Source organism: Oncorhynchus masou, chromosome 7 (genome assembly GCF_036934945.1).
Source record: "Oncorhynchus masou masou isolate Uvic2021 chromosome 7, UVic_Omas_1.1, whole genome shotgun sequence".
In the NCBI taxonomy this organism is placed as follows: domain Eukaryota; kingdom Metazoa; phylum Chordata; class Actinopteri; order Salmoniformes; family Salmonidae; genus Oncorhynchus; species Oncorhynchus masou.
The window spans coordinates 4,994,985-5,011,841 of NC_088218.1; the positions used below are offsets into that span (position 1 = coordinate 4,994,985).

At 42.7% G+C, this 16,857-nt stretch overlaps 1 protein-coding gene across 1 annotated transcript in view; it reads right to left on the reverse strand.

The window, feature by feature from the left end:
• Positions 1 to 6: 6 nt before the first annotated feature.
• LOC135542929 (dystrophin-like) overlaps positions 7 to 16,857 on the reverse strand; it is a gene marked incomplete at its 5' end in the record, with an annotated part of 841,859 nt that continues 825,008 nt past the window's right edge. The window contains 7 exon segments of the mRNA XM_064970064.1: positions 7 to 1,489; positions 2,023 to 2,112; positions 2,308 to 2,422; positions 6,570 to 6,813; positions 7,541 to 7,775; positions 15,834 to 15,886; positions 16,044 to 16,082. Coding sequence (XP_064826136.1) covers positions 1,392 to 1,489; positions 2,023 to 2,112; positions 2,308 to 2,422; positions 6,570 to 6,813; positions 7,541 to 7,775; positions 15,834 to 15,886; positions 16,044 to 16,082 — 874 coding nt within the window.

Consider the following 16,857-nt stretch of genomic DNA (forward strand, 5'->3'; position numbering starts at 1 on the left):
ACTACAGTGTATGTATCTGGAGGGAGTCATTCCATTTCAAAACATGGATGGGTTCTTTTAGATGGCATCCAGCTACACTGAGGACACTACAGTGTATGTATCTGGAGGGAGTCATTCCATTTCAAAACATGGATGGGTTCTTTTAGATGGCATCCAGCTACACTGAGGACACTACAGTGTATGTATCTGGAGGGAGTCATTCCATTTCAAAACATGGATGGGTTCTTTTAGATGGCATCCAACTACAGTAGAATATTTTCTGCACCTTCCTAGGAAGGATCAGAATGAAAAAGAATGTGAAAGTTGGGTTTTGACCAATTAAAAGGAGGTAGAGCTTGCATTACTGGGGGTTCTAGAATCATACACTTGTATCTTAAAACACTCCCAATCACACTAGGAGAGAACTCAGATCAAATCAAATAGATTTCAAATCAATAAAATAATCTCAGGATTACAAACAGCTGAATGTCACACTGTACTGTAGCTCTATTTTAAATGGTATTAAATTCAAATTAAATTCCATAATCCTACAAAACCACTATGAATAGGTATTAAAACAACACTGTTACTTTCTTTCTGTCAGTGTTAAAGGCCCAATCCTTCATTTGAAAAGCAACAGTAACAGCTGTTAATATCCCAGATTGAACCTTTCAGTCTGTGCTCTATGGCTCCTCATGGTAGATCCAACACAGAGGAGTGGACCAGAGCTGCGGTGAACGAGGCAAAGGGCATAGTATCATATTATGATACGATCAAACAGACACTACTAAAGAAAAAGATGACCTATGACCTATGGATGGATGGATGGTTTGATAAACAACAAGAGGTGCATCAGCCCAAAGCAAAAGCTATAATGCAATGTGGAAAATAGATTACCTTCACACACACACACACACACGTCACACACATCCTTGCGTACCAAGACACACACAAACGTGCATACATACACACAGTCAGTGTCTCTCCGCTGAAAGGGTACAGGACGACTGCATTACCTTTACTGTATATCATCTTTTGTTGTTATAATAAACATAGTTTTGTAATATAAAGCACCCTTATGTTTACAATCTTTCTTTTTGATACAAATGTTGTGAAATGCTCCATACAAAGAAATGGAAATACGTTCACAAGATTTACACATACTTTCTTTCTCTTATTTTTTTTTTTATACAATTGCATAGAAGTTTAAAAACCTGCCTTTTGTTAATAAAACCATTTTCGATACTTTTAAGAAACTACTGAAATCTACAAGTTTTGTAATGCTGTTCCTTCACAAAAATATATGTATATTTCTCTTTGTAAACGTGTCCAATCCAGTTGTTTTGACTAGAAAAGCATGCGGGGGAGGGGGTTGGTTGGGGAGTGGGTAAGGGGCGGGCCCTCGTCTTCCGCTACTCGCCACTCTGTTCGTCCGTCATCACGTTGACCAATGACTCCATGGCTCGACCCAGGTCATCTGCCATGTGGAACAGACTGCCGACACTCAGTCCTGGAGACGAGGTACAGAAGGGACCGTCAGACAGACAGACACACACTCTCACCCAAATATTAAACACTCATCAATGCATATCTTAAAATACTAAAGTAAACAATCCCACCCCACCCCTCGAACAAACACAAAATACACCAAGAAATATGAGAGGAATAGAGAGGAATGAAATAGAGGAGAGAGAACTGGCCAGGAGAGAAGGGTACAGTAGACGGGGCTGGTGACCCCACTGACCTCTCAATGGTTTCCCCTTCGACCTCCTGGGTCACAGAAACAGAACAGGGAAGAAGGAAATAAAGAGACAGGAGGGAACAATCAGAGGACTGAGAGGAAAGGGGTCCATGTACTTCAAGAGGTCAGTCACAGTGTGGAATTAATAACAGTGAAGATATACCACTGAGGCTGATCCTACTGCTTAGATCATTAGGAGAATGACCCTCCTGGACTGGAGGTCTGACATGAGGTGATTTGTGCATCTATGGAAATTGCTTGAGTGAGTAGGATGTCCGTGTGTCTGTGTGTGTGCGTCCCACCTTGGCTGTGGGGGAAGGAGTTGTTTAGCTGCTCCATCACCTCCTCTAGCCCCAATGCATCTTGGGACGGACTCGACAGCTCATCGTCACCTACAGTAAAGAAAATGATTCCAACCAGTCATCTTCAGGTTAGTAGAATGACTTCATAGGAAACATATTTTTAAAAACCAGTACAGCATCAACCGGACCATAGTGTCCCAACATATGACATAACACTGTAACAACCAGTCTGGTCCACTGGGCTCATAGCTGGTGATGTTGTGCTGAGTGGAGTTCCAGTCTCACCCATGGTCTCTGTCGTCTGGCTGCCTGCTACACGCATCAGAGGCAGACTGGTGTCAGAGCGCTGGGACGAGGTGGAGGGAGACGACAGGGCTGTACCGTTCACCTTGGAGTCAGTCTGGAGACAGACACAGGCATTATCCCACACACATCAGTCTGGAGACAGACACAGGCATTATCCCACACTCATCAGTCTGGAGACAGACACAGGCATTATCCCACACACTCATCAGTCTGGAGACAGACACAGGCATTATCCCACACACACTCATTATCCCAGTCTGGAGACAGACACAGGCATTATCCCACACACTCATCAGTCTGGAGACAGACACAGGCATTATCCCACACACTCATCAGTCTGGAGACAGACACAGGCATTATCCCATCAGTCTGGAGACAGACACAGGCATTATCCCACACACTCATCAGTCTGGACAGACACAGACACACACTCATCAGTCTGGAGACAGACACAGGCATTATCCCACACACTCATCAGTCTGGAGAGAGACACAGGCATTATCCCACACTCATCAGTCTGGAGACAGACACAGGCATTATCCCACACACTCATCAGTCTGGAGACAGACACAGGCATTATCCCACACACTCATCAGTCTGGAGACAGACACAGGCATTATCCCACACACATCAGTCTGGAGACAGACACAGGCATTATCCCACACACTCATCAGTCTGGAGACAGACACAGGCATTATCCCACACACTCATCAGTCTGGAGACAGACACAGGCATTATCCCACACACTCATCAGTCTGGAGACAGACACAGGCATTATCCCACACACTCATCAGTCTGGAGACAGACACACATTATCCCACACACTCATCAGTCTGGAGAGACACAGGCATTATCCCACACACTCATCAGTCTGGAGAGAGACACAGGCATTATCCCACACACTCATCAGTCTGGAGACAGACACAGGCATTATCCCACACACTCATCAGTCTGGAGAGTCTGGAGACACAGGCATTATCCCACACACTCATCAGTCTGGAGACAGACACAGGCATTATCCCACACTCATCAGTCTGGAGACAGACACAGGCATTATCCCACACACTCATCAGTCTGGAGACAGACACAGGCATTATCCCACACACAGACAGACACAGGCATTATCCCACACACTCATCAGTCTGGAGACAGACACAGGCATTATCCCACACACTCATCAGTCTGGAGACAGACACAGGCATTATCCCACACACTCATCAGTCTGGAGACAGACACAGGCATTATCCCACACACATCAGTCATTAGTCTGGAGACAGACACAGGCATTATCCCACACACTCATCAGTCTGGAGACAGACACAGATTATCCCACACTCATCAGTCTGGAGTCCCACACACTCATCAGTCTGGAGACAGACACAGGCATTATCCCACACACTCATCAGTCTGGAGACAGACACAGGCATTATCCCACACACTCATCAGTCTGGAGACAGACACAGGCATTATCCCACACACTCATTAGTCTGGAGACAGACACAGGCATTATCCCACACTCATTAGTCTGGAGAGAGACACAGTATATATACAAAAGTATGTGGACATGTATAAAATCAAGCACACAACCATGCAATCTCCATAGACAAACATTGGCAGTAGAATGGCCTTACTGAAGAGCTCAGTGACTTTCAATGTGGCACCGTCATAGGATTCTACCTTTCCAACAAGTCAGTTCGTCAAATTTCTGCACTGCTAGAGCTTCCCCAGTCAACTGTAAGTGCTGTTATTGTGAAGTGGAAACACCTAAAAGCAACAGCAGCTCAGCCGCGAATTGGTAGACCTCACAAGCTCACAGAACGGGATCGCCGAGTGCTGAAGCGCTTAGCGTGTAAAAATCATCTGTCCTCGGTTGCAACACTCACTACCAAGTTCCAGCACAAGAACTGTTCGTCGGGAGCTTCTTGAAATGGGTTTCCACAGTCGGGCAGCCGCACACAAGCCTAAGATCACCATGCGCAATGCCAAATGTTGGCTGCAGTGGTGTAAAGCTCGCCGCCATTGGACTCTGGAGCAGTGGAAACGCGTTCTCTGGAGGGATGAATCATGCTTCACCATCTAGCAGTCCGACAGGCACAAATCTGGGTGTGGTGGCTGCCAGGAGAACGCTACCTGCCCCAATGCAAAGTGCCAACTGTAAAGTTTGGTGGAGGAGGAATAATGGTCTGGGGCTGTTTTTCATGGTTCGGGCTACGCCCCTTCCAGTGAAGGAGCAGCATACAATGACATTCTAGACGATTATGTGCTTCCAACTTTGTGGGGAAGGCCCTTTCCTGTTTCAGAATGACAGTGCCCCCATGCACAAAGCGAGGTCCATACAGAAATGGTTTGTTGAGATCGGTATGGAAGAAGTTGACTGGCCTGCACAGAGCCCTGACCTTAACCCCATTGAACACCTTTGGGATGATTTGGAATGCCGACTGCAAGCCAGGCCGAATCGCCCAACACCAGCGACCAACCTCACTAATGCTCTTGTGGCTGAATGGAAGAAAGTCCCCGCAGCAACGTTCCAACATCTGGTGGAAAGCCTTCCCAGAAGAATGGAGGCTGTTATAGCAGCAATGTTCCAACATCTCGTGGAAAGCCTTCCCAGAAGAATGGAGGCTGTTATAGCAGCAATGTTCCAACATCTCGTGGAAAGCCTTCCCAGAAGAATGGAGGCTGTTATAGCAGCAAAGGGGGGGCCAACTCCATATTAATGCCCATGATTTTGGAATGAGATGGTCAATGAGCAGGTGTCCACATACTTTTGGTAATGTAGGATAGATGGATAGATAGATAGATAGACAGACAGAGTCATTATAACTGGTTTTGGACTCTGTGTCTGGTGTGATCTGGTGTGTGTGTGCTTTCTGTATACTGTGTGTGTGTGTATACTGTGTGTATAGTGTGTGTATAGTGTGTGTGTGTGCATAGTGTGTGTGTGTGTGTATAGTGTGTGTGTGTATAGTGTGTGTGTGTATACTGTGTGTATAGTGTGTATAGTGTGTGTGTGTGTATACTGTGTGTATAGTGTGTGTGTGTATACTGTGTGTATAGTGTGTGTGTGTGTATAGTGTGTGTGTGTGTATACTGTGTGTATAGTGTGTGTGTGTATAGTGTGTGTGTGTATACTGTGTGTGTGTATAGTGTGTGTGTGTATACTGTGTGTATATGTGTGCAGTGTGTGTGTGTGTGTGTGTGTGTGTGTAGTGTGTGTGTGTATACTGTGTGTATAGTGTGTGTGTGTGTATAGTGTGTGTGTGTGTGTATAGTGTGTGTGTGTGTATACTGTGTGTATAGTGTGTGTGTGTGTGTACTGTGTGTGTGTGTGTGTAGTGTGTGTGTATAGTGTGTGTGTATAGTGGGTGTGTATAGTGTGTGTGTGTGTGTGTGTGTGTGTGTATAGTGTGTGTGTGTATAGTGTGTGTGTGTGTGTGTGTGTACTGTGTGTGTGTATACTGTGTGTATAGTGTGTGTGTGTACTGTGTGTGTGTGTATAGTGTGTGTGTGTGTGTGTGTGTGTACAGTGTGTGTGTGTATAGTGTGTGTGTGTATAATGTGTGTGTGTGTACTGTGTGTGTGTGTATAGTGTGTGTGTGTGTATAGTGTGTGTGTGTGTGTGTGTGTATAGTGTGTGTGTGTGTGTGTGTGTGTGTACTGTGTGTGTGTGTATAGTGTGTGTGTGTGTATAGTGTGTGTGTACTGTGTGTACTGTGTGTGTGTGTATAGTGTGTGTGTGTGTGTATAGTGTGTGTGTGTGTACTGTGTGTGTGTGTATAGTGTGTGTGTGTGTGTGTGTGTGTGTGTGTGTGTGTGTATAGTGTGTGTGTGTGTGTACTGTGTGTGTGTGTATAGTGTGTGTGTGTGTGTATAGTGTGTGTGTGTGTACTGTGTGTGTGTGTGTGTGTAGTGTGTGTGTGTGTGTATAGTGTGTACTGTGTGTATAGTGTGTGTGTGTATAGTGTGTGTGTGTGTGTGTATAGTGTGTGTGTGTGTGTGTGCAGTGTGTGTGTGTGTGTGTGTATAGTGTGTGTGTGTGTGTAGTGTGTGTGTGTGTGTGTGTGTATAGTGTGTGTGTGTGTATACTGTGTGTATAGTGTGTGTGTGTGTGTACTGTGTGTGTGTGTATAGTGTGTGTGTGTGTACTGTGTGTGTGTGTGTATAGTGTGTGTGTGTGTGTACAGTGTGTGTGTATAGTGTGTGTGTGTGTGTGTGTGTGTGTGCAGTGTGTGTTTCAGGACCTGTTCCAGTAGCTGTCTGAGCCGGTGTAGCTGTGACTCCAGTTGTTTGTTATGGTCCTCCAGGATCTGCATCCGAGCCTCCAGCCGTCCTTTGTGCTGCCTCAGCAGTTTGGCCTCAGCGATCAGCTCGGCGTCCCGTGGGCTCTGGGGCGAAGCGGGCAGCATCTCCGGGGGTGAGGGGAGTGGGGACAGACCCTGGTGGTCGTGGGCCTTCTTCAACTTGTCATACTCCGCCTGTAGCTTCCTGAGAGGGAGCGGACAGCGGTTAAGAGCGTCGGGACAGAAACCGAAAGGTCACTGGTTCGAATCCCCGAGCCGACTAGGTGAAAAATCTGTTGATTTGCCCTTGAGCAAGGCACTTGACTGACATGTACACAATGGGACTCAGCTCGAGCCTGAAATCCAGAACCTGTTTCCTAACATCCCACTCTGTGATATGCCAAGGAGTTGAATATTAACTCAAACAGACTGGTACCCAGGCTAACTCAGCTCAGTCTAGTTAATTAATCCCTCAATCAAATTATGTTCTATCTGTTTTACAACAACATCAGTCACACAGTGCTTTACAGTAACCTGGCCAAGATCCAAAAACCTCACTATCAACTCAGTTTCCACTAGTTACCACAGCCACAAAGTCAAAATTGGCTATAAAATTGTCAAATTTCATGACAACAAAAATGACCTTTTAGGTTTTAATTTAAGGTTAGGCATAAGATAAGGTTAGCAGTGTGGTTAGGGTTGAGGTTAGGTTTAAAATTATATATATGTTTTTTAATAGGTGGGGTTTATGACTTTGTGGCTGTGGTAACTAGTGACGACCTATCAACCCACAAGACAACCATAAACCGACTGTCTGACACAACTGTAGAATCGTCTGGATCCAACATGGACGTTCGATGGAGAAGCTTGTCTATATCAGTTTGTCTGTGTTGGGATCAGATGGTATGAACGTGTCACACTGTTCCCCTCACCTGTTGTCTGACTCCAGATCGTTGAGCACCCTCTCCAGCTCCCCCTTCTCCTCACTCTCCATGGAGATGAGGATCTGGGCGGGGCTGCGTGGCTGGCTGAGGGGAGAGCCCTGGTTCAGACTCTGACAGTAGTGCTGAATCAACAGGTGTTCATCATCACTACAGTGATAGAAGGAGGGAGGGAGAAGGAGAGAGGAGGCGGGGGGGCATACACACAGAGAGAGGTTGCTATTAGCTGACAGTCACACCAAACAGCCTCACAACGGCCAGCCAGTCAACTAACAACATTCATTTTCAGTTCCACAAAGACAGAGAGACAGAGTGGAGACAACCAGCTATAAATTGACACATTTACCACAGATTGTTGTTCGATATTCAATTATATTTGATTCAATTCAATGTTCAATGATCCACTCTGACAAATACATATCCTTTGAGATGTAGACCTGTTGGCTTGGGGGTGGGGTTAAAGTTGTGATATCATTCACCTGTTGGCTTGGGGGTGGGGTTAAAGTTGTGATATCATTCTGGCTGTTGGCTTGGGGGTAGGGTTAAAGTTGTGATATCATTCTGGCTGTTGGCTTGGGGGTGGGGTTAAAGTTGTGATATCATTCTGGCTGTTGGCTTGGGGGTAGGGTTAAAGTTGTGATATCATTCTGGCTGTTGGCTTGGGGGTGGGGTTAAAGTTGTGATATCATTCTGGCTGTTGGCTTGGGGGTCTGGTTAAATTTCTTTTATCATTCTGCTGTTGGCTTGGGGGTAGGGTTAAAGTTGTGATATCATTCTGGCTGTTGGCTTGGGGGTATATATCTCCGGCTTGGGTGGGGTTAAAGTTGTGATATCATTCTGGCTGTTGGCTTGGGGGGTGGGGTTAAAGTTGTGATATCATTAACCTGTTGGCTTGGGGTATTAAAGTTGTGATATCATTAACCTGTTGGCTTGGGGTGGGGTTAAAGTTGTGATATCATTCACCTGTTGGCTTGGGGGTATCTATTAAAGTTGTGATATCATTAACCTGTTGGCTTGGGGGTAGGGTTAAAGTTGTGATATCATTCACCTTATCAGGGTTAAAGTTGTGATATCATTAACCTGTTGGCTTGGGGTGGGGTTAAAGTTGTGATATCATTCACCTGTTGGCTTGGGGTAGGGTTAAAGTTGTGATATCATTCACCTGTTGGCTTGGGGGTGGGGTTAAAGTTGTGATATCATTAACCTGTTGGCTTATAGGTAGGGTTAAGAGGGATATCATTCACCTGTTGGTCTATAGATGGTCTGGATGGTTATAAGTTGTGATATCATTCACCTGATGGTCTTAGATGGTCTGTAGATGGCTATAATGTTGGTCTATAACCTGATGGGGGTAGATGGTCTATAACTTAGTCTGTGATATCATTCTGGCTGTTGGTCTATAGATGGTTAAAGTTGATGATATCATTAACCTGTTGGCTAGATGGGGATGGTGGGGTCTAACGTATAGATAGCATTCACCTGTTGGCTATAGGGGTAGATGGTTATAATGTTGTATATATAGATTCACCTGTAGATGGTCTTAGATGGTCTATAAAGTTGTGATATCATTCACCTGATGGTCTTAACTATAGGGGGTCTGGGGTTAAAAGATTGTATATCATTCTATAGATGGTCTGTTGGCTTGGATGGTCTATAGATGGTTAAAGTTGTGATATCATTAACCTAGATGGTCTATAGATGGTCTTAAAGTATGATATCATTCTGGCTGATGGCTTAACTACAGATGGTCTATTAAGATGGTCTATAGATAGTCTATAGATATTCATTAACTGTCCAATGGCTTGTGGTGATAGGGTTAGTTGTGATTTAAAATCATTCAGCTGTTGGCTTGGGGGTGGGGTTAAAGTTGTGATATCTGTCCATCCTGTAGACTCCAAGTGTTACTCAGTGACTGCTCTGATCAGATCCCACCTCTGAGACAACACAGCTTCATATCTAACCCTCTGAGCCATATCTCTCTGTATCTATCAAGCCTGTATCTATCTCTCTCTATTGAAAGTATCTATCTCTCTGCTCTCATTGGGTGAGATACTGTTGTCAGATAAGATCATTCCGGTTCCCATTTCAGCTAACCTGTCAGACACATTCATTTCAGTAGTCACATTCACTCATTTCACTACCATCTAGTAGAATGAGGCACTGTAGGGCAATTCATATGGTAGACCCTGACTCTGAGCTGTACCATCTCTATAGTTCCAGGACAATTCAGTGGTAGACTCTGGGCTGAATACCATCTCTATTGTTCCAGGACAATTCAGTGGTAGATCCTGGATGGGCTGATACCATCTCTATTGTTCCAGGACTATAGTGGTAGAAGCCTGACTGGGCTGAATATTGTATTCTCTATTGTTCCAGGACAATTCAGTGGTAGACTATAGATGGTCTAATACCATCTCTAGTTCCAGGTCAATAGATGGTCTCCTAGATGGTCTGTAGATACCATCTCTAGATGGTTCAGTGTAGATGGGCTGTATAGATGGTCTATAGGACTGTAGATGGTCTATAGATGAATACCATCTATAGATCCAGGTCTATTCAGATGGTCTGTAGATGGTCTATAGCTGGTATTGTTCCAGGACAATAGATGGTCTATAGATGGTCTGAATAACTATAGATGGTCAGGACAATAGATGGTCTATAGATGGTACCATAACTATAGATGGTCTATAGTGGTAGACTATGGGATGAATACCATCTCTATTGTCTTAGATTCAGTGGTAGACTCTGGGCTGAATAGATGGTCTATTGTTCCAGGACTATAGATGGTCTATATAGTGGTGGTCTGTAGATGGTCTATAACAATTTAGATGGTCTCTGGGCTGATACCATCTATAGATGGTCTATAACAATTCAGATGGTCTAGATGGTCTATAACTATATTGATGGTCTATAACTATAGATGGTCTATAGATGGTCTATAACAATAGATGGTAGATGGTCTATAACTATAGATGGTCTATAATCCAGGACAATGGTCTATAACTATAGATGGTCTATAGATGGTCTCTATTGTTCCAGGTCTATAGATGGTCTATAATAGATGGTCTATAGATTGTCTACAATAGATGGTCTATAGATGGTCTATAACTATAGATGGTCTATAGATGGTCTATACCATAGATGGTTCCAGACAATTCAGTGGTAGATCTGGTGAATAGATGGTCTATTGTTCCAGGACAATTCAGTATAGATGGTCTGAATAGATGGTCTCTAGATGTTCCAGGACTATTCAGATGGTCTCTAGATGAATACCATGGTCTATAGATGGTCAATTCAGTATAGATGGTCTGAAACTCTAGATGGTCTATACAATAGATCTCTATAACTATAGATCTGGTCTGAATACCATCTCTATTGGTCTATAACAATAGATGGTCTCTGGATGAATACCATCTCTAGTTCCAGGACAATAGTGGTAGATGGGATGAATACTCTGGTCTATAGATGGTCTATAATCTCTATTGTTCCAGGACAATAGATGGTCTATAACTATACCATGGTCTATTGTTCCAGGACAATAGTGGTAGACTCTGGGCTGAATACCATCTCTATTGTTCCAGGACAATTCAGTATAGATGGACTCTGGTAGCTAATACCATCTCTATTGTTCCAGGACAATTCAGATGGTATAAGTATAGACTCTGGGATGAATACCATGGTCTATTGTTCCAGGACAATTCAGTGGTAGACTCTGGGATGAATACCATCTCTATTGTTCCAGGACAATTCAGTGGTAGACCCTGGTCTGAATACCATCTCTATTGTTCCAGGACAATTCAGTGGTCTCTGGACTGAATACCATCTCTATTGTTCCAGGACAATTCAGTGGTAGACTCTAAAATACCATCTCTATTGTTCCAGGACAATTCAGTGGTAGACTCTGGGATGAATACCATCTCTATTGTTCCAGGACAATTCAGTGGTAGACTCTGGGCTGAATACCATCTCTATTGTTCCAGGACAATTCAGTGGTAGACTCTGGGCTGAATACCATCTCTATTGTTCCAGGACAATTCAGTGGTAGACTCTGGGCTGAATACCATCTCTATTGTTCCAGGACAATTCAGTGGTAGACCCTGGGCTGAATACCATCTCTATTGTTCCAGGACAATTCAGTGGTAGACTCTGGACTGAATACCATCTCTATTGTTCCAGGACAATTCAGTGGTAGACTCTGGGATGAATACCATCTCTATTGTTCCAGGACAATTCAGTGGTAGACTCTGGGCTGAATACCATCTCTATTGTTCCAGGACAATTCAGTGGTAGACTCTGGGCTGAATACCATCTCTATTGTTCCAGGACAATTCAGTGGTAGACTCTGGGCTGAATACCATCTCTATTGTTCCAGGACAATTCAGTGGTAGACCCTGGGCTGAATACCATCTCTATTGTTCCAGGACAATTCAGTGGTAGACCTGGACTGGGCTGAATACCATCTCTATTGTTCCAGGACAATTCAGTGGTAGATCCTGGACTCTGGGCTGAATACCATCTCTATTGTTCCAGGACAATTCAGTGGTAGACTCTGGGCTGAATACCATCTCTATTGTTCCAGGACAATTCAGTGGTAGACCCTGGACTCTGGGCTGAATACCATCTCTATTGTTCCAGGACAATTCAGTGGTAGACCCTGGGCTGAATACCATCTCTATTGTTCCAGGACAATTCAGTGGTAGACAATCTGGGGCTGAATACCATCTCTATTGTTCCAGGACAATTCAGTGGTAGACCTGGACTGGGCTGAATACCATCTCTATTGTTCCAGGACAATTCAGTGGTAGACTCTGGGCTGAATACCATCTCTATTGTTCCAGGACAATTCAGTGGTAGACTCTGGGCTGAATACCATCTCTATTGTTCCAGGACAATTCAGTGGTAGACTCTGGGCTGAATACCATCTCTATTGTTCCAGGACAATTCAGTGGTAGACTCTGGGATGAATACCATCTCTATTGTTCCAGGACAATTCAGTGGTAGACTCTGGGCTGAATACCATCTCTATTGTTCCAGGACAATTCAGTGGTAGACTCTGGGCTGAATACCATCTCTATTGTTCCAGGACAATTCAGTGGTAGACTCTGGGATGAATACCATCTCTATTGTTCCAGGACAATTCAGTGGTAGACCCTGGGCTGAATACCATCTCTATTGTTCCAGGACAATTCAGTGGTAGACTCTGGGATGAATACCATCTCTATTGTTCCAGGACAATTCAGTGGTAGACCCTGGGTCTATCTGTTCCAGGACAATTTATCTTACCATCTCTATTGTTCCAGGACAATTCAGTGAGACTGGGTGAATACCATCTCTATTGTTCCAGGACAATTCAGTGGTAGACTCTGGGCTGAATACCATCTCTATTGTTCCAGGACAGGAGTGGTAGACTCTGGGCTGAATACCATCTCTATTGTTCCAGGACAATTCAGTGGTAGACTCTGGGATGAATACCATCTCTATTGTTCCAGGACAATTCAGTGGTAGACTCTGGGCTGAATACCATCTCTATTGTTCCAGGACAATTCAGTGGTAGACTCTGGGATGAATACCATCTCTATTGTTCCAGGACAATTCAGTGGTAGACTCTGGGATGAATAGCTCTATTGTTCCAGAGATGGATACCAGTTATAACATGTTCCAGACAACAGTACAGTGGTAGACAGGATGAATAACCATCTCTATTGTTCCAGGACAATTCAGTGGTAGACTCTGGGCTGAATATACCATCTCTATTGTTCCAGGACAATTCATGGTAGACTCTTCTCTATGTTCCATTCAGTGACTACCAGTCTATTGTTCAGGACACAGTGGTGAGTTATAACCATCTCTATAGACTCCAGGACAATGAGTTATAACCTGATAATAGATCTCAGTTCAGGACAACAGGATGAGTTATAACATGATATAGACTCTATTGTTCAGGACAATTCAGTGAGAGTTATAACATGATATAGATCTCTATTGTTCAGGACAATTCAGTTATAACATGATATAGACTCTAGTTCCAGGACAATGAGTTATAACATGATATAGACTATTGTTCAGGACAATGAGTTATAACATGATATAGACTACAGTACAGGACAGGATGAGTTATAACATGATATAGACTACAGTACAGTTACAGGATGAGTTATAACCTGATGGATAGACTACAGGAATGAGTTATAACATGATATAGACTACAGGATGAGTTATAACTCTGTTCAGACATTCATGATGAGTTATAACCCAGACATAGACTACAGTAATCAGTAGACAGGATGAGTTATAACATGATATAGACTACAGGATGAGTTATAACATGATATAGACTCAGACAGTGATGAGTTATAAAGCTGATATAGACTACAGACAGTGACAGGATGAGTTATAACATGATATAGACTACAGGATGAGTTATAACATGATATAGAACAGAAAGGATGAGTTATAACATGATATAGACTACATGACGTTATAACATGATATGTCATGACTATAGTGACAGGATGAGTTATAACATGATATAGACTACAGAGACAGGATGAGTTATAACATGATATAGACTACAGTGACAGGATGAGTTATAACATGATATAGACTACAGGATGAGTTATAACATGATATAGACTACAGTGACAGGATGAGTTATAACATGATATAGACTACAGTGACAGGATGAGTTATAACATGATATAGACTACAGGGATGAGTTATAACATGATATAGACTACATGAGTTATACAGAGACAGGATGAGTTATAACATGATATAGACTACAGGAGACAGGATGAGTTATAACATGATATAGACTACAGTGCATGAGTTAGGATGAGTTATAACTACTGATATAGACTACAGGATGAGTTATAACCTGATATAGACTACAGGATGAGTTATAACATGATATAGACTACAGTACAGTGACAGGATGAGTTATAACATGATATAGACTACAGGATGAGTTATAACATGATATAGACTACAGGATGAGTTATAACATGATATAGACTACAGTGACAGATGTTATAACCATGATATAGACTACAGTGATGATGTTATAACATGATATAGACTACAGGATGAGTTATAACATGATATAGACTACAGTACAGTGACAGGATGAGTTATAACATGATATAGACTACAGGATGAGTTATAACATGATATAGACTACAGGATGAGTTATAACATGATATAGACTACAGGATGAGTTATAACATGATATAGACTACAGTACAGTGACAGGATGAGTTATAACATGATATAGACTACAGGATGAGTTATAACATGATATAGACTACATGATGAGTTATAACATGATATAGACTACAGTGACAGGATGAGTTATAACATGATATAGACTACAGTGACAGGATGAGTTATAACATGATATAGACTACAGTGACAGGATGAGTTATAACATGATATAGACTACAGGATGAGTTATAACATGATATAGACTACAGGATGAGTTATAACATGATATAGACTACAGGATGAGTTATAACATGATATAGACTACAGTACAGAGACAGGATGAGTTATAACATGATATAGACTACAGGATGAGTTATAACATGATATAGACTACAGGATGAGTTATAACATGATATAACTGAGTTATAACCTGATATAGACTACAGGATGAGTTATAACATGATATAGACTACAGGATGAGTTATAACATGAGTTATAACATGATATAGACTACAGGATGAGTTATAACATGATATAGACTACAGGATGAGTTATAACATGATATAGACTACAGGATGAGTTATAACATGATATAGACTATAGGATGAGTTATAACATGATATAGACTACAGGATGAGTTATAACCTGATATAGACTACAGGATGAGTTATAACCTGATATAGACTACAGGATGAGTTATAACATGATATAGACTACAGGATGAGTTATAACATGATATAGACTACAGTACAGTGACAGGATGAGTTATAACATGATATAGACTACAGGATGAGTTATAACCTGATATAGACTACAGAGACAGGATGAGTTATAACATGATATAGACTACAGAGACAGGATGAGTTATAACATGATATAGACTACAGGATGAGTTATAACCTGATATAGACTACAGGATGAGTTATAACATGATATAGACTACAGTAACAGGATGAGTTATAACCTGATATAGACTACAGTACAGAGACAGGATGAGTTATAACATGATATAGACTACAGGATGAGTTATAACCTGATATAGACTACAGGATGAGTTATAACCTGATATAGACTACAGTACTTTGTATGACAGATAACATGTGGATGAGTGTTGTGTTGTGCTGGTTTAATGTTCTGCAGCAGACACAGGATACATGAACACTGACAGCCACATAAAATAACTAACAGGAGTGTGTGTGTGTGTGTGTGTGTGTGTGTGTGTGTGTGTGTGTGTGTGTGTGTGTGTGTGTGTGCGTCTGTATTGGTGTGTGACACTGAACAGGGTACTCACGCATGATCTACCGGCCAGAAGTTGATCAGAGTTACGGGACTGGAACACAGGAGAGGTGACATGAGGACATGAGACGCAGGACCTCAAAACGCATTAGAACAAACACACACAAGTCCCCATACTCAACTCTCACAAACAAACACACACACACACACACACCCTCATACTGGAACACAGGAGAGGTGAGATGAGGACATGAGACGCAGGGCCTCACCTCAAAACACATTAGAACAAACACACACACACACACAAGTCCCCATACTCAACTCTCACAAACACACACACACACACACCCACCCTCATACTCCACTCTCACACACACAGATTACCAGGGTTGTTTTATAAGAGCAGGTTTAATTGGTTATGTCTGTGTGTGTGTGTGTGTGTGTGTGTGTGTGTGTGTGTGTGTGTGTGTGTGTGTGTGTGTGTGTGTGTGTGTGTGTGTGTGTGTGTGTGTGAACATGTCTCTCTCTGTGTATTTGAACGTTCTCTGGATTCTATACGGTTCAGCCCAATGGCATCAAAAGGGACAGACTGTCTGATCTACTCACTGTTTGGTCTTCCAACAGATACACCTTTATTCATGCAGGTCTGACGCATGACTTCTCTGCATCACACACACACACACACGCGCACGAGCGTTCACTGACATCAAATATCATCAAATAAATCTGAATTTACCAGAGCAACTAAAGAAATCACTCAGTGAACAATTCAGGCCAAGGGCAAGTAGACATAATCACAGACGCACACACACACAGATACACAGGCACACACACACACACACACACACACACACACAGATACACAGGTA